Genomic DNA, 19,022 nt, shown 5'->3' with positions numbered 1-19,022 from the left:
GCCGGGACGTCCACAAATCGTGATAACCTAGACAAGAAAGGTGACAAGCATTTGTAAAAAAAAAAATAATGTGATCAAGTGCTTTTCCCATCCCCGAGTTCAGTTTTCCTCTTCCTTTGATCCCAGAAGCCAGCACCTTAAAACGAGCAATCCAGAAATTGTGTCAACAGGTCAGCACAGAGATTTGCTGCCACATATTCGGAAGTCAAAGGTGTAGTATTCTGCGCAGATGGACAAGAGCGACGGAAATGGAGTGGTGAACGCCCTGGGCCTGAGGTATACAAGGAGTCCCTACGGTGACAAGATGATCTTCTATGAAGAGAATGGCTCTCTCTTGGCTGGGTCTTGCAACCATGTTTGTGGTGAAGAGAGTCCAAGGACCTTCTCCTCTTGGATGTACTGTGAGGCGGTCCCTCCTTTCTATCGATGGCACAGTCCTCTTCAAAATGACTGGCCACCTTGGGTTGGTGGCAGGGATGGCTTCTGCAGTAAAAGTTTACCTTGGACCTAGTGTTACACTGGTCCTTAGGGGGTAGTCTCTCTTGTGATAGTCTTCTGCATGGACTTCTACTTGCTTTTCTACTTGGGTCCTTCGGATGAAGGGTTTCCCGAGATTGACTTCCACAGCGATCTTGAGTATGTAGGGTCTCTTTTGGCTTACTTTTAAGGATGCTGTTAGAACGTCCCCTGTTGGCATATTTGTCTTCATCCACCTCTTGACATTGCCACAAGCTCTGATCAATGTCTTGATGGCAATAGTGGGCGTCAACCCTAAGATGAGGTACATGCTCTCCATGATGAATATAGGTGGTGTTATGAAGTGGAGTTACTCTGTACAAAGAGTCATTATCAAAACATCCAGAGTTCTCTTTAGGTGAGGACAACACTTCACTGTTGGGAGTGTCTGCTTCTCCATGTGTCTGCCTGCCATCTTCAGAAGACAGAGAATCCATCTCGCAATCCACTCTGGCCAACTCATAAGGACATTGTGGTACTTCTTCCTCACTTCTCTTGACATTCTCATTGCAATAAGGGGGCTCCATGACCTTGGAGATACTGGCTCTACGGTGGGAATGATGGAGGATGGACCTTCTTAATTCATCCCCACGTCTTCGCTTTCCTGAAGGTACGCTACAAGCCCAGAGAAGAAAGTCAGCACAGCTAAGCAACTAAGGTTTTTATTAATCTTAATAAACAAACACCACAAAATACATAGTCCACCTATTACATTTTTCATTTGATGTGATTCCAGAACAGCTGATGACATCATTTTTGTAGTATAGATAGATGACATAAGTGGCATTATTGTAGTGGCCGTAACCATCTTACAGCTTAGTTAAGGTGCCCATAGACATAAGATAAACATCGACTGGATCCAGCCGACCATCTAGTGGCAGCGGCTCCCCCCCTTTCCCATTCAGTACATCCACACGCTTGGTCAAGCAGAGTATGCATGTGTATGATGGGGTCGGGAGGAATAGCGTTTGGCCGACAGCCATCTAGAGTGTAGGAACGTAACTAGGAAAGACTGGGCCCCAAAGCAAACTTGACTGAGCCCCTTGTACATCGTGCCACATACAGCCCAATATAGATAGTGCCACCTACAGCCCAATGTAGATGGTGTCACACACGCCCTTCCCCTTGTAGATCCTGAGCACGCAGATACAATTGAATGTGGCAGTCACCCAGAGATCCGGGGCTTGGGCCCCAGATGCCAGCAAAGCCACTAAGGGCGCCTGTGTGATCAGGCCCGGCACATAAATGTTCTTTAAGAAAACATTTATGTACCAGGCTGGGCGGCATGGACCCCCCCCCCCCCCCCCACTCATGCCGCGGGCCTGGTAGCAGCTATTATGCCTGCTATAGCAGTAGTTCCTTCACGGCTAGGGTGTATGCCCACCTTTAGGACACAGTGTAAATTCATATTGGTCACTTCTGCTCTTATATGACATGGGGGGCCTGAGGTCTCTAAACACTAAAGCCCTGTTGGGATCACAATATCTGCAGTTTCTTTTGCTAGTTCACCACACACAAAAAACCCAAGAGATAAAACAAACCTATACATAGGGACACTTTCACAATACATATAATGTTGCCAGCTATTTTCACTGGTGTCCAGTTCTGCATAAAATTCTAACGATCAGTAGGCGGTCCGGATTCACAGACAGCCCCCCGCTCCCGATAGCATCTGACAATTCAGGGAGAGATATGAGGCTGAATTCCCACACAGCGTTTTGTTGCGTTACTCGTGGCTTTTTTTTTTTTTGGTGGGGCAGAGGTTACCAAAGTGTAAAGTCAAATATAAAACGAACTACATAGATCTGAATTTTAGTTTGTGGTGGTGTTTTTTTTTCCAAAACGCAGCCTGCTCTGGGAGTGAAATTTTTCTCATAGGCTCCTCTATAGGGCTTGGAGAGAGAAAAAAAAAAAAAAGCCAGGAATGACTCACGTACAAGACGACACTAACTTAAACGCCACAAACCCCCCCCCCCCCTAAACAAAAAACCGTTGCCTTTTAAAACAGAGGAAGCCTAAAAGGTACATAAGCTTCAAGTTTTATACCTTTCAGCAGGTGTAAGGTGCAATGCCCTGAACAGCTCAGCAGCACTGGGTGTGCGAGGGTCCACGTGGCTACGAGGCAAGCTCCCTGGGGTAGGCCTGGCGCGTAGATAAGGGGTCATGCTCAGTTTGAATGGAATTACATATTGAGGAAGAGCTTGTAACTCTGGAGCTGAAAGAAAGAACATTAAGCATATTTCTGGAGGAATAGTTTTTAAAACAGCAGTATTATAGTAATATTCTTGTATATAGGGGGCAGTATTATAGTAGTTATATTCTTGTATATAGGGGGCAGTATTATAGTAGTTATATTCTTGTATATAGGAGCAGTATTATAGTAGTTATATTCTTGTATATAGGGGCAGTATTATAGTAATATTCTTGTATATAGGGGCAGTAGTATAGTAGTTATATTCTTGTATATAGGAGCAGTATTATAGTAGTTATATTCTTGTATATAGGAGCAGTATTATATTCTTGTATATAGGGGGCAGTATTATAGTAGTTATATTCTTGTACATAGGGGCAGTATTATAGTAGTTATATTCTTGTATATAGGGGGCAGTATTATAGTAGTTATATTCTTGTATATAGGGGGCAGTATTATAGTAGTTATATTCTTGTATATAGGGGGCAGTATTATAGTAGTTACATTCTTGTATATAGGGGCAGTATTATAGTAGTTATATTCTTGTATATAGGGGCAGTATTATAGTAATATTCTTGTATATAGGGGCAGTAGTATAGTAGTTATATTCTTGTATATAGGGGCAGTATTATAGTAGTTACATTCTTGTATATAGGGGCAGTATTATAGTAGTTATATTCTTGTATATAGGGGCAGTATTATAGTAGTTATATTCTTGTATATAGGAGGCAGTATTATAGTAGTTATATTCTTGTATATAGGGAGCAGTATTATAGTAGTTATATTCTTGTATATAGGGGGCAGTATTATAGTAGTTATATTCTTGTATATAGGGGGCAGTATTATAGTAGTTATATTCTTGTATATAGGGGGCAGTATTATAGTAGTTATATTCTTGTATATAGGGGCAGTATTATAGTAGTTATATTCTTGCATATAGGGGCAGTATTATAGTAGTTATATTCTTGTATATAGGAGGCAGTATTATAGTAGTTATATTCTTGTATATAGGAGGCAGTATTATAGTAGTTATATTCTTGTATATAGGGAGCAGTATTATAGTTATATTCTTGTATATAGGAGCAGTATTATAGTAGTTATATTCTTGTATATAGGGAGCAGTATTATAGTAGTTATATTCTTGTATATAGGGGGCAGTATTATAGTAGTTATATTCTTGTATATAGGAGCAGTATTATAGTAGTTATATTCTTGTATATAGGAGGCAGTATTATAGTAGTTATATTCTTGTATATAGGGAGCAGTATTATAGTAGTTATATTCTTGTATATAGGGGGCAGTATTATAGTAGTTATATTCTTGTATATAGGGGGCAGTATTATAGTAGTTATATTCTTGTATATAGGGGCAGTATTATAGTAGTTATATTCTTGTATATAGGGGCAGTATTATAGTAGTTATATTCTTGTGCATAGGGGGCAGTATTATAGTAGTTATATTCTTGTATATAGGGGGCAGTATTATAGTAGTTATATTCTTGTATATAGGGGCAGTATTATAGTAGTTATATTCTTGCATATAGGGGCAGTATTATAGTAGTTATATTCTTGTATATAGGAGGCAGTATTATAGTAGTTATATTCTTGTATATAGGAGGCAGTATTATAGTAGTTATATTCTTGTATATAGGGAGCAGTATTATAGTTATATTCTTGTATATAGGAGCAGTATTATAGTAGTTATATTCTTGTATATAGGGAGCAGTATTATAGTAGTTATATTCTTGTATATAGGGGGCAGTATTATAGTAGTTATATTCTTGTATATAGGAGCAGTATTATAGTAGTTATATTCTTGTATATAGGAGCAGTATTATAGTAGTTATATTCTTGTATATAGGGGCAGTATTATAGTAGTTATATTCTTGTACATAGGAGCAGTATTATAGTAGTTATATTCTTGTATATAGGGGGCAGTATTATAGTAGTTATATTCTTGTACATAGGGGGCAGTATTATAGTAGTTATATTCTTGTATATAGGGGCAGTATTATAGTAGTTATATTCTTGTATATAGGGGCAGTATTATAGTAGTTATATTCTTGTATATAGGGGCAGTATTATAGTAGTTATATTCTTGTACATAGGGGCAGTATTATAGTAGTTATATTCTTGTATATAGGGGGCAGTATTATAGTAGTTATATTCTTGTATATAGGAGGCAGTATTATAGAAGATATATTCTTGTATATAGGGGCAGTATTATAGTAGTTATATTCTTGTACTCAGCAGGGAGCGATTATGAGCATACTAGAAAGATTCTCTCAAGGTGGGAATATTAATTTACACCCAAATCCTGATAGGAGCGACCATAAGAATAAACTATACACCAATCAGCTATGACATTAAAACCACCTGCCTAATATTGTGTAGACCCCTCATGCCACCAAGGCTCTGACCTCTCAAACTACACAAGCCCTATGAAGGTTCCTGTTGCACCAAGACAAGAACAGCAGATCCTTTAAGCCCTGAAAGTTATGAGGTGCGACCTCCATGGATCAGACTTTTGTTTCCCAAACATATCCCACAGATGATCGATCAGATTGAGATCTGGGAATTTGGAGACAAGTCATCACCTTGAACGCTCATGTTACTCAGACCATTCCTGAAGAATTTTTGCAAAGTGGTTGGGCATTAGCCTGCTGAAAGAGGGCACTGCCATTAAGGAATACCGTTGCCATGAAGGAGTGTACTTGTCAGTTGTGTTTAGTAGGTGGTACGTGTCACATCCACATGAATGCCAGGTTTCCCAGAGCTTCACATGGCCTCCACCGGCTTATCTTCTTCCCATAGTGCATCTTGGTGCCACCTCTTCCCTAGGTAAGTGACGCACACGGCCATCCATATGATGTAAAATAAAACGTGAATCAGACCAGGCCACCTTCTTCCACTGCTCCAGTTATGACACTCACATGTCCATTGTAGGTGCTATCGGTGGTGGACAGGGGTCAGCTTGGGCATAGACTAGTCTGTGGCTATGCAGTCACATATACAGCAAATTGCTATGCTCTGTGTGTTCTGACATCTTTCTATCATAGCCAGCAATAACTTTATCAATTTGTGCTCGGTAGCTCTTCTGTGGGAATTCACTAGCTTTCAATGAGCCTTGGGAGACAATAACCATGTTGCTAGTTCACCGGTTGTCCTCCCTTGGACCACTTTTGGTAGGTTCCGACCGCCGTATACCGGGAACACCCCACAAGACCAGCAGTTTGAGATGCCAGTCGTCTAGCCATCACAATTGGAACCTTTTCACAGTTGCTCAGATTCTAACACTTATCCATTTTCCTGGCTTCCAAAACATCAACTTTAAGAACAAATGCACCCCCCCTCCCCCGTCAGACACCATTGTAACCAGACCATCAATGTCCTTCACTTCACCTGTCAGTGGTTTTAAAGTTATGGCTGATCAATATACAATTACAACCCTATTCTTAAATGTCTACCATGTAACGGGGTAGGCGTTACTATAAAAACAGGAGCTTACCACTGTAGAACTGGAGACTACTTACACTCGCTGCTCGGTGACAGGCTGTCACTCCATCTCTGGCTACTTCCTTCTGACTCTGTGTCCTGCTGACTGCTGCTGTCACATCTTTGAGACGTCGTGGACCTGGGGAAAGCATTAGTCCAGTAAATAAATCTATAACAATAAATTAGCAAAGTAAAAAATTAAAATAGAGAGATACTCTATGAGCCAATCTCCCTCCTGTCCTCAGGGTGTGCTAGAGAGCATCAGTCTTGTCTAGACTGGATACAGTTGCTGCAAACTCTAGCAGTTTGGATTTTTAACCTTTGAATGTAAATAAAAGGGTCATGGAACAACAATGACATGTATTTAACCATGACAACACATGGGTATACAGCTCCTATGCAGACCTAATGCCTTCTTTCCAGGGGTCCCAGAGCTTTAAGCTGCATCACTGATCGGCACTATGATCTTAGTGACTGGTCCAATAGAATTATTGATCAGCCAAGATGGATTTTTTTTGTCTGTCTGGCTACACGTTCCTCCTTTCTTAAATAGTAGACAAAAACGCACCATCGACATACCCAAGTATGTAGATTTATATATTGGTCAGTGATTCGGTCAAGTCTACAGGGATATAAAACCGGTCAGTATGGGCTTTTATGGCACTGGAGAGATCCTCTTTTAGCAGGGTCCTCATTACAGGAGCAGAGTAGAATCACCCCCATATGTTACATAGTACGGTTGAAAAAAAAAGACATGTCCTTTAAGTTCAACCAAGGGATGGGAAAATGTAAGGGAAGAATTTCTACACATAGGGGCTAATATTTTTTTTGTTCTAGGAAATTATCTAACCCTTTTTTAAATCTCCTGTCCCTGCTGTGACGGCTCCTGCGGTCACTATTCCATAGATTCACCGTTCTCACAGTAAAGAAGACTTGTCGCCTCCGCAGGTTGAACCTTTTTTTCTCCAGACGGAGGGAGTGCCCCCTTTTTTTTTTTTTAGGAGGTTTTACATGGAACAGGATTTCACCATATTTTTTGTATGTGCCATTCATATATTTATATATGTTAATCATGTCCCTCCCCTTAGTCGTCTTTTTCAAGGCTAAATAGGTTTAATTCTTGTAAAACATGGATTCCGGATAGCATTTCACAATAAATTTTTTAATGTACTTCTCTGTAACGGATGTGCGCTGGTCATCCGGTTACCTGCTGGGAGGCACCAGCCTCAGGACCCGGTATAGCTCCGCCGTGCTTGGCGTCATAGGATCTGCAGACGTGCACCCTTTGTGCAGTTTGCTGTCACAGGACTGACTGGGTGTTAACGGCTTTTTGGAGTTATTGGAAGTTCTTGCTGGGGTGTCCGAAGCTAAGGATACAGAGCTTATACATCAAATGATCCATTACAGACAAAAGATCTACAACAACAGTCTCATAAGAGCATTATGGTTAAAACGGACACCAAATCATGCAATTCCATAACAACGCCTTAAGGACCCGACTCGTTTTGGCCTTAACATATTTTTCAGTTTTTGCCACAATGCATTCTGAGAGCTACAACGTTGCCACTTGATCGGCGGGGGCCCCCAAAAAAAAAACCAAAAAAAAAACAGTCTGCCCCAGCGATATGGGTCAGAACAGACCCCTGCAATGCATTACAAGGGTTAAACGGTCAGGATTAGATCAATTATAGAGGAAGTGTAGGATTAAGTTGGCCATGTCACATTAGAGCCCATCACTCCTAAATCCACCAGCACCGCTTATCCCTGGAGGGGGGGGGGGGGGCAAAATAGTCAATGACGTTATTATCCAACCGGTCACCAGCATTTCACCCATTAAAGCAGCAATACCTGGTGAAGTGGGTGAAAAAATCATTTATATGTAACCTATAATTATCTTCTAAGTCGGCTCTGTATCTTTATTATTCAATTTTTTTGTGTTCCCGTGCCATATGCTAATGAGCATAAGAGTCGTATCTTCATTCCTCAAGCCTTTGAGTTAACCCCGCCTCCTCACTTTTGATTGGCAGCTCCTCACATCTGCCCAGCACACACGAAATCCCACGCTTGCGCATCAATATTCTGTTTTGGGCATGCGCACAACGGGACACCATAGCGGCGCATGTGTAGTAACTAGATTTAAGGCCCGGACGAAACAGGGAAGGGTGTCTGACCATACACGATGGGCGCATGCGCACTTTCAGAAGAGATTTCAGCATTCAGGGCGGGCATAAGAAGAGAGACGAACGAGACTGCCGGATCGTTACCATAAAAGGTGCAAAATGTTTGCAGACCATTATTTACGGTCAGAGGTGGAGTTTAGGAGAGGGGATATCGGCAATGAACTGGACCTCTACTCGGCCCTTGCTGGCCTCAGCTGTCAATAGGTGAAATGCTGGTGACAAGTTTCCTTTAAGCTGACCATACACATGTTGTCTGAACCGCTTAGATTGACGGGAGTGGCCGACAATCTCATGTGTAAGGTAGCCTGCCAACTGTCCTCCGATTACAGGTGGTGGGGGGGGGGGGGACCAGGCATATTGAAATCCTATGTTCTCCGAACCCTAAATTTTGCAGCAGATCATTCCCCTCTCCCCATTGAAACAAACATGCATGTTCATGGTGGAGTCTGCAAAAATAGCAGTGGCTTTAGTCCCAATGACTGCTGTTGGGGGGGGGGGGGAAGGAGTGCCAGGTCCCATACACAGATTTAGGCCGGGTTCCCGCAGGTCAGCTACACTGCGTAAAAATCACGCAGCATAGCCGACCTGGAACCCGCAGCACCTTCCGTCTGAAAAGAAAAACCCACACAATTCCACTGCGGCGGAAATTCCGCAGCATTTACGGAACCCGGCCTTCGAGTCCAGGCGAACCAGAATACAAGGGACTTACGAAGTGCAGACCATGGTGGGGTCTTCTTCCAAGGGGGAGTCCCCAGACTAGGAGTCATATTCAAAAATTGCTGCTTCATAAACAGGGCCTGATCAGCCTTAAACTGGAGACGCTGTGTAAAAATAAAATAAAAAATTATAACAGTGAATGCTACAGAGAGTGGACACGTTATGTAGTTCTCAGCAACAGAGATATATAGCAGTAATGAAAAAAAACCAACATACGATTAGTCAAACTGCCCCCAAACATGAAAAAATAATGTTTTGAGAAGTGGTCATAACCCCGCCCCATTATCAATATCAGGGAGTGGTAGTGTTCGTATATAGGCCTCATGACATTTGTCATGCAGTGGGTTTCAATCCTTTTTCTCATGGGGGGGGGGGGGACAAACAGTAATGACGCTGCAGTTACCTCTCTCCCCAAACGGATAGCGGCTTCCGTGAACTTCTCCCGCTCATCCTGAAAAGCCAGCTTCTGTTCCTCAAAGGTCGCTCGATCTTGTTGTAATCTCAGCTGTTCTTCCAAGAAGTATGCATCCCACAGAGGAGACGCCTGACCTTCCCCAGGCTGAGGCACCATCTGATCCTGCCCAAGATATGGATAAACGTTCTTTAACACTCGCTACCCAACTATATTCTACCAGTGGTTTCCTTACTAGTTCTCCTTTCCAATGTCTAGCACCAGGTGTATGTGGGCCCTGGACAATAGGCACAATGGGTCCTCCTGTTTACCACCTCAAATTTGACAAGCTTGGGGTACATACTTCGATCTCCATGTGCTCCACTTTTCCCCCACCTCCAAGCTTAGTGGGCTCAGACAGCTGCCCAGGTTTGCCTGGTGCCAGCACTGCTTTTCCCGTCACCTATACAACTATGAGCGATGCCCCTTCTTATTGATCATCAACATATACACCCATTGCTTCTGTACCCATTACCTATTCAATCAAAACCTATACACACCTGCACCCCATTCCCATCTTCCCACGATCTATACATCTGTAGCTAACGTACCACTATCCCATCCTCTCACATAACCACAGTACCACCCCAACAGCGGGTATAGCGCTATCTGTCCACCCCACATACCTGTAATAGCTGCTGCTGTTGACTTATCAGCTCCCGGCTCTGTTCTAGCTCTTCTTTAAGTTCTTCCATTTCCTTCTTCAGCCGAGTCAGTTCCTTCTCATGGTCGGTCACGCTAATGACATGAGTGACATCGGACTGCGTTGCTGTAGAGAAGACAATTTTTTTTTTTCTTTAAATATGACCTTTGTGGATTCTCAAGTCTAAAAGGGTCTTCACACAAGGTTAAAGTGTAACTAAAGGTTTAAAAAAAAAAAACAAAAAACACTTCTGATAGGTCAGCGACATGGCAAAAGTTTGGACCGGTGGAGGTCTGAGCACTGAGATCCCCACCGATCGCTAAAAGAAAGCAGAAGCGCTCAGGGGAGCATTGTTCTGCTTTGTTTCTAAACGAGCGGTCTACGTGTTCGATGTAAGTATGGCCTTTTTTGGTGTTTTTGTATATATGTCCCCTTGTTTTTATCCGTTTTGTGTGTTCAATAGAAAGTCTATGAGTACGTACACCGCTCGCTCGACTTTCTGGGGAAAGCCATAACGAAATGGAGAAAAAACGCTTGTCTGACCGCTTCGTTTTAGCGATTAGCAAGGGTCTTGGTGCTGGGACCCCAACCAATCAAAACTTCTGACACGTCAAAAGTTTATAGTTACCTTTTAAAGAGGTTATCCAGTTTAGAAAACTGTAATGCCCAATTTCTCCTGCGGTGGAGCTGCAGATAAATTTAACATTTACTGCCAGGTTTCCCCACAGATTACAGCTGATCGCTGGGGATCCCAGCAGAAGGAGACTGTGTTCTATTTAATGTACAGGGACCTGGTCTAAAAGTCAGGGACTATCCCAAGTGGAGAACTCCTTTATACGAAATTGGTACCAGGACAAATTACATCACGTTCCCAAATTTTGTGACGGTGCGGATAGCATCCACTTATAATGGGTAGAATTGCTCTATAACAAGGTAACTTTATTTTAAGAGACTCCATCACCTCGGGTTTCCAGTATCTCCACCAGCTGCTTGAGGCTGTTCCATTGCTTCTTTAGGTTTCCCGCTAACCCAAAATCTCCAACGCGATTAGGCCTTGTACGTCCGCCCCCGACACGCTTGTTTGCTGCTGCAGAATCCTGAAGAAAAGACGTGAGGTAAAACTCAGGGTATGTTCACACGAGGTCATTACGTCCATAATTGACAGACGTATTTCGGCCGCAAGTACCGGCCCGAACACAGTGCAGGGAGCCGGGCTCCTAGCATCATAGTTATGTACGCTTATGTAAGCTTAGGCTAGATTCACACGGGTGTTGCGCATCTCGAATGTGAAAAACGGGCACTTTTCACATCCAAGTTGCATCCGTGCTCTGCGCTGCGTGACGCGATATCATGCATCCCCCATAGACTAGAGTCTATGGAGGGATGCGTAAAGCGTGAAAAAAATAGGATACGTCCTATCTTCTCACGAACCCTTCACACGGTCCGTTGAAACAACGGCCATGTGAACGGCCACATTGAATTATATAGGTCCGTGTGACAGCCGTTGTTTCAACGGCCGTCACATGGACCTTTAACACGTTCGGGTGAAGGAGGCCTTAGTTTGAGGTCATGGTGGAATAAAAGACTGCAGCCTGACTTACATCTGTGGTCACCCTGCCGAGTACGTCTTCATGTCTGCCAAGAATGGCCCGCACCTCTTTCTTCATCTGTTCATGTAATTTCTTCAGGTCAGCATTCTCTGACAGAACATCTCGGAAACTTCTATCCGACATCCCTGATGAGCGCAGCATGACTCCTAATACCCAATATTGGGGAAAGACTATCATCCATGGAGGAAAAAGATATGGAAACAGGTTAGGAACACATTATATTCATGTAACATCTCCCAGTATCCCCCCCACCTGATATAACAGTAACCCGACTCCAGATCCTCTTATTACAGTAACCCGGCTCCTGATTCTCTTATTACCCTGTAACCTCTTATTACAGTAACCCGGCTCCTGATCCTCTTATTACACCTGTAACATCTTATTACAGTAACCCGGCTCCTGAGCCTCTTATTACCCTGTAACATCTTATTACAGTAACCCGGCTCCTGATCCTCTTATTACCCTGTAACATCTTATTACAGTAACCCGGCTCCTGATCCCCTTATTACAGTAACTCGGCTCCTGATTCTCTTATTACCCTGTAACCTCTTATTACAGTAACCCGGCTCCTGATCCTCTTATTACCCCTGTAACATCTTATTACAGTAACCCGGCTCCTGATCCTCTTATTACCCTGTAACATCTTATTACAGTAACCCGACTCCTGATCCTCTTATTACCCTGTAACCTCTTATTACAGTAACCCGGCTCCTGATCCTCTTATTACCCCTGTAACATCTTATTACAGTAACCCGGCTCCTGATCCTCTTATTACCCTGTAACATCTTATTACAGTAACCCGACTCCTGATCCTCTTATTACCCCTGTAACCTCTTATTACAGTAACCCGGCTCCTGATCCTCTTATTACCCCAGTAACATCTTATTACAGTAACCCGGCTCCTGATCCTCTTATTACCCTGTAACATCTTATTACAGTAACCTGGCTCCTGATCCTCTTATTACCCTGTAACATCTTATTACAGTAACCCGGCTCCTGATCCTCTTATTACCCTGTAACATCTTATTACAGTAACCCGGCTCCTGATCCTCTTATTACCCTGTAACATCTTATTACAGTAACCCGGCTCCTGATCCTCTTATTACCCTGTAACATCTTATTACAGTAACCCGGCTCCTGATCCTCTTATTACCCTGTAACATCTTATTACAGTAACCCGGCTCCTGATCCTCTTATTACCCTGTAACATCTTATTACAGTAACCCGGCTCCTGATCCTCTTATTACCCTGTAACATCTTATTACAGTAACCCGGCTCCTGATCCTCTTATTACCCTGTAACATCTTATTACAGTAACCCGACTCCTGATTCTCTTATTACCCTGTAACATCTTATTACAGTAACCCGGCTCCTGATCCTCTTATTACCCCTGTAACATCTTATTACAGTAACCCGGCTCCTGATCCTCTTATTACCCTGTAACATCTTATTACAGTAACCCGGCTCCTGATCCTCTTATTACCCTGTAACATCTTATTACAGTAACCTGGCTCCTGATCCTCTTATTACCCTGTAACATCTTATTACAGTAACCCGGCTCCTGATCCTCTTATTACCCCTGTAACGTCTTATTACAGTAACCCGGCTCCTGATCCTCTTATTACCCCAGTAACATCTTATTACAGTAACCCGGCTCCTGATCCTCTTATTACCCTGTAACATCTTATTACAGTAACCCGGCCCCTGATGCTCTTATTACCCTGTAACATCTTATTACAGTAACCCGGCCCCTGAGCCTCTTATTACCATGTAACATCTTATTACAGTAACCCGGCTCCTGATCCTCTTATTGCCCCTGTAACATCTTATTACAGTAACCCGGCTCCTGATCCTCTTATTACCCCTGTAACATCTTATTACAGTAACCCGGCCCCTGATGCTCTTATTACCCTGTAACATCTTATTACAGTAACCCGGCTCCTGATCCTCTTATTACCCTGTAACATCTTATTACAGTAACCCGGCTCCTGATCCTCTTATTACCCTGTAACATCTTATTACAGTAACCCGGCTCCTGATCCTCTTATTACCCCTGTAACGTCTTATTACAGTAACCCGGCTCCTGATCCTCTTATTACCCCTGTAACGTCTTATTACAGTAACCCGGCTCCTGATCCTCTTATTACCCCTGTAACGTCTTATTACAGTAACCCGGCTCCTGATCCTCTTATTACCCCTGTAACGTCTTATTACAGTAACCCGGCTCCTGAGCCTCTTATTACCATGTAACATCTTATTACAGTAACCCGGCTCCTGAGCCTCTTATTACCCCTGTAACATCTTATTACAGTAACCCGGCTCCTGATCCTCTTATTACCCTGTAACCTCTTATTACAGTAACCCGGCTCCTGATCCTCTTATTACCCCAGTAACATCTTATTACAGTAACCCGGCTCCTGAGCCTCTTATTACCCTGTAACATCTTATTACAGTAACCCGGCTCCTGATCCTCTTATTACCCCTGTAACATCTTATTACAGTAACCCGGCTCCTGATCCTCTTATTACCCCTGTAACGTCTTATTACAGTAACCCGGCTCCTGAGCCTCTTATTACCATGTAACATCTTATTACAGTAACCCGGCTCCTGATCCTCTTATTACCCTGTAACATCTTATTACAGTAACCTGGCTCCTGATCCTCTTATTACCCTGTAACATCTTATTACAGTAACCCGGCTCCTGATCCTCTTATTACCCCTGTAGCATCTTATTACAGTAACCCGGCTCCTGATCCTCTTATTACCCCTGTAACATCTTATTACAGTAACCCGGCTCCTGATCCTCTTATTACCCTGTAACATCTTATTACAGTAACCCGGCTCCTGATCCTCTCATTACCATGTAACATCTTATTACAGTAACCCGGCTCCTGATCCTCTTATTACCCCTGTAACATCTTATTACAGTAACCCGGCTCCTGATCCTCTTATTACCCTGTAACATCTTATTACAGTAACCCGGCTCCTGATCCTCTTATTACCCTGTAACATCTTATTACAGTAACCCGGCTCCTGAGCCTCTTATTACCCTGTAACATCTTATTACAGTAACCCGGCTCCTGATCCTCTTATTACCCCTGTAACATCTTATTACAGTAACCCGGCTCCTGATCCTCTTATTACAGTAACCCGGCTCCTGATCCTCTTATTACCCCTGTAACATCTTATTACAGTAACCCGGCTCCTGATCCTCTTATTACCCCTGTAACACCTTATTACAGTAACCCGGCTCCTGATCCTCTTATTACCCCTGTAACATCTTATTACAGTAACCCGGCTCCTGATCCTCTTATTACCCTGTAACATCTTATTACAGTAACCCGGCTCCTGAGCCTCTTATTACCCCTGTAACATCTTATTACAGTAACCCGGCTCCTGATCCTCTTATTACCCCTGTAACCTCTTATTACAGTAACCCGGCTCCTGATCCTCTTATTACCCTGTAACATCTTATTACAGTAACCTGGCTCCTGATCCTCTTATTACCCTGTAACATCTTATTACAGTAACCCGGCTCCTGATCCTCTTATTACCATGTAACATCTTATTACAGTAACCCGGTTCCTGATCCTCTTATTACCCCTGTAACGTCTTATTACAGTAACCCGGCTCCTGATCCTCTTATTACCCTGTAACATCTTATTACAGTAACCCGGCTCCTGATCCTCTTATTACCCTGTAACATCTTATTACAGTAACCCGGCTCCTGAGCCTCTTATTACCCTAAGGATTTTTCACCCATGGCAAAACTTCAGTTTGCGGCCTTAGACACATATCCAAATGCCCTAACCAAGTTGGAGCGGTAGTGGACGGGGACCATGCAGCTCCATACTACGGACCCCATAAAGCCTTTGCGCACTGGGCTCTGCCCTGTATCCATATGCCCTGACCAACACTTCAATGTCACCCAGCACACATGCCCGCTAGCCCCCCGTATTGAAGACACAATTCACCATAATATAAAGCAACCAGCACATATCACTATAATTAGTCAGTGGATTCTACATACAGTCAACAGTCCAGCTACAATAATTTCCATATACAAATATGCTGAAGAGAATAAAACGAGCAAAGTCAACAAAACTCATTTCCATAGTAGACAGTGTAATGTTAGGAGGCATTTCCCCGGCTGCGGTCACTGCCATAGGGGCTCACCAGTCTTATAGAAGATGTGCAAAAACAGAACAATATAGAATACATCCAATACTGACAGATTTGACAGAATCCTATTAAAGGGGCACGGTTAGGCAGTAGCGTATAGCAACACAGTATCATCCCAGTGTGGCAACTAAAGCGTTAATAAAAATGACACACGCGTGCCAGGCATGTTTCGGGCAGATGCCGTCATTCTCAACAAACAGCACTAATAATAAAAACAGAAAGCTTTAGGCAGTGACACAATGCCCCTTACCTACGTCTGTTGATTGTAAGCTCTTGGTACAAAGTGCAGCTGCAGTGATGTATTATTTGTCTATAGGACACCAGCGTAAAAACACAGAACAATAAATGACTTTAACAGGTGGAGGACGCGGCCGGGTGATATTTAACAATTACATCTAATTGCTCTGTGGGGATCAGCTGCGGACAATTAACTAGTGCTCTGCTGATGTGGAATTAGGCTGGATTCACACATAGCGTAAGGGCGTATTCACACGGCAGGTTTGGTTCAGTTTTTTTCATGCAGTTTTTGAAGCCAAAATCAGGTGTAGATCATAAAGGGAGAGAAAGTATAAAGGACAGATACAACGTGACGCGAAAATCGCAGCAATGACCACAATGTGAGCGCAGTGTGTGAATACGACCCACGGGCTCATGCACCCAGCCCTATAGCTCCTATAGCTGTACTAGGGCTGTCATAGACGTCTATCGGGGTCCCCACTGGACCTCTATATACTTCCGGTTTCATATGGAGGTTTTTTTTTCTGACAAGTGCCGTATGTACGGGGGTATAAGGGTATGTTCACACGGCTTATCTACGGACGTAATTCGGGCGTTTTACGCCTCAATTTATGTCCGAAAATGCGCCTCGATAGCGTTGGCAAACATCTGCCCATTCATTAGAATGGGTCTTACGATGTTCTGTGCCGACGGTAATTTTTTTTACGTGCCGCTGTCAAAAGGCGGCGTGTAAAAAAGACGCCCGCGTCAAAGAAGTGCCTGTCACTTCTTCAGACGTAATTGGAGCGGTTTTCCATTGACTCCATGGAAAAACAGCTCCAATTACGTCCGTAATGGACCCAGCGAAAAAGCGCCTCAACATGCCATTACGGCTGAAATTACGGAGCTGATTTCTCCTGAAAACAGCCCCGTAATTTCAGCCGTTACGGATGCTACCGTGTGAACATATCCTCAGGAAGCAATGCTTCAGGGGGAGAATAACTCCGTATATAGTGAGTCTGACCGTACACCATAATGCTGTCATTAACACTAACCTTGTTGCCCATAGCAACCAACCAGTACGCAGCTTTAATTTTCACATTTATGGGGGAACTGTGGTTAGGACTGTTATGGGGCACTGTGACTGTCACTGTCAGGGTATGTTCACACGGCCTATTTACGGACGTAATTCGGGCGTTTTTGCCCCGAATTACGTCCGAAAATAGCGCCTCAATAGCGCTGACAAACATCTGCCCATTGAAAGCAATGGGCAGACGTTTGTCTGTTCACACGAGGCGTATATTTACGCGCCGCTGTCAAATGACGGCGCGGAAATAGACGCCCGTGTCAAAGAAGTGACCTGTCACTTCTTTGGCCGTAATTGGAGCCGTTATTCATTGACTCCAATGAATAGCAGCGCCAATTACGTCCGTAATTGACGCGGCGTTCAAGCGCCTGCACATGCCGTTACGGCTGAAATTACGGGGATGTTTTCAGGCTGAAACATCCCCGTAATTTCAGCCGTAACGGACGCCCTCGTGTGAACATACCCTCAAGGGAGCACTGTGACTCTTCTGGGAAAACTGTGACGGTTACTGTTATGAGGGCACTGTGACTCTCAGGGTATGTTCACACGGCTTATTTACGTACGTAATTCGGTCATTTTACTCCTGGAATTACGTCCGAAAATACGGCTTGAAAGCGTTGACAAACATCTGCCCATTGAAAGCAAATGGCTGACGTTTGTCTGTTCACACGAGGTGTATATTTACGCGTCGCTGTCAAAAGACGGCGCGTAAATAGACGCCTGCGCCAAAGAAGTTTCATGTCACTTCTTCAGACGTAAATGGAGCCGTTTTCCATGGACTCCATGGAAAACCAGCTCCAGTTACGTCCGTAATGGACGCGCCGTTCAAGCGCCTGCACATGCCGTTACGGCTGAAATGACGGGGCTGTTTTCACCTGAAAACAGCCCCGTTATTTCAGCCGTTACGGACGCTGCCGTGTGAACATACCCTCACTGTTATCGGGGCACTGTAGATGTCCCCATAATTTAAAAAATGCATCGCAAAACCGTGGCGATTCACTGTAAAACCGCATGCAGTGTAAGGGGATGCTGTGGTTGTTATGGCGGAACTGAAATTTTAATGGTATGGGGGCACTGTGGCTGTCTCTTATATGAAGACACTGGATGCCATTGTTGTGGCGGAGACACTACAGTCATTGCTTAAGGCCCTGTTCACATCTATGTTGTGCCATTCCGTTGTTCTGCTCTGTCAGAGGAGCAGAACAAGGGAATAGCGGAAATCACCCGACGGAACCTATTCACTTCAATGGGTTTTGTTGGGTTTCCATCTTGCTTCCGGTATTTCTGACAGAATCTGCGACAGTGGCCCCTAAGGAAGCCTCCAACTCAGATGTGAACATGCCCTTAGGCACACTGTGGATGTCACTGTTATTAGAGCATTGTAGCTGTCATTGTTATGGGGACACTGGATGTCACTGTTATGGGGGACACTATGGATGTCACTGTTATGTGCGGAAATAGCACTGGGGTTATGCTTATTTTTTTTACTTCAGGATGTTTTAGTGGAGGTTTGGATATTTACACATTTCACACCCATGGACTGGGTCGTGTGCAACAAAAGTCAGCATATAGCTTCAGCCAACAAAACTAAATAAAAAATAAAAAGTAAAACCTGTGCACACTGAGTAGTTATAGCTATAGTGAACTGTGAGGACCAGGACATGTGCCAGTGACCGGAGGACTACAAGTCCCAGAGGCTATAGTGCGGGGAAGGTATAAAAAAAGAAAAAAAAAA

The 19,022-nt window shown here is 43.6% G+C and overlaps 1 protein-coding gene across 1 annotated transcript; it reads right to left on the bottom strand.

The window, feature by feature from the left end:
• Nucleotides 1-61: 61 nt before the first annotated feature.
• Nucleotides 62-17,168, bottom strand: LOC142748389 (uncharacterized). The gene is made up of 10 exons (XM_075855491.1): nt 16,235-17,168; nt 11,794-11,972; nt 11,154-11,289; nt 10,176-10,318; nt 9,502-9,675; nt 9,091-9,202; nt 7,409-7,568; nt 6,240-6,340; nt 2,563-2,731; nt 62-1,131 (listed from the first exon to the last, which is right to left on the bottom strand). Exons 2-10 carry the CDS (start codon nt 11,941-11,943, stop codon nt 138-140), a joined length of 2,139 nt encoding a protein of 712 aa, XP_075711606.1. The 5' UTR covers nt 11,944-11,972; nt 16,235-17,168; the 3' UTR covers nt 62-137.
• Nucleotides 17,169-19,022: the final 1,854 nt, after the last annotated feature.

The sequence above is a fragment of the Rhinoderma darwinii genome, chromosome 3, assembly GCF_050947455.1.
Source record: "Rhinoderma darwinii isolate aRhiDar2 chromosome 3, aRhiDar2.hap1, whole genome shotgun sequence".
Lineage (NCBI taxonomy): Eukaryota > Metazoa > Chordata > Amphibia > Anura > Rhinodermatidae > Rhinoderma > Rhinoderma darwinii.
Note: the sequence above shows the minus strand (reverse complement) of the source record. Positions and strands in the feature narration are given on the sequence as shown.

Coding starts and splice junctions, on each gene's coding strand:
- LOC142748389 (XM_075855491.1), bottom strand. CDS start 11,943: ATGCTGCGCTCATCAGGGATGTCGGATAGAAGTTTCCGAGATGTTCTG. Junction 7,569..9,090: donor CCCACCATGGTCTGCACTTC/GTAAGTCCCTTG, acceptor CTGTATCCTTAG/CTTCGGACACCCCAGCAAGA. Junction 2,732..6,239: donor CCTGTCACCGAGCAGCGAGT/GTAAGTAGTCTC, acceptor TCTTTCTTTCAG/CTCCAGAGTTACAAGCTCTT.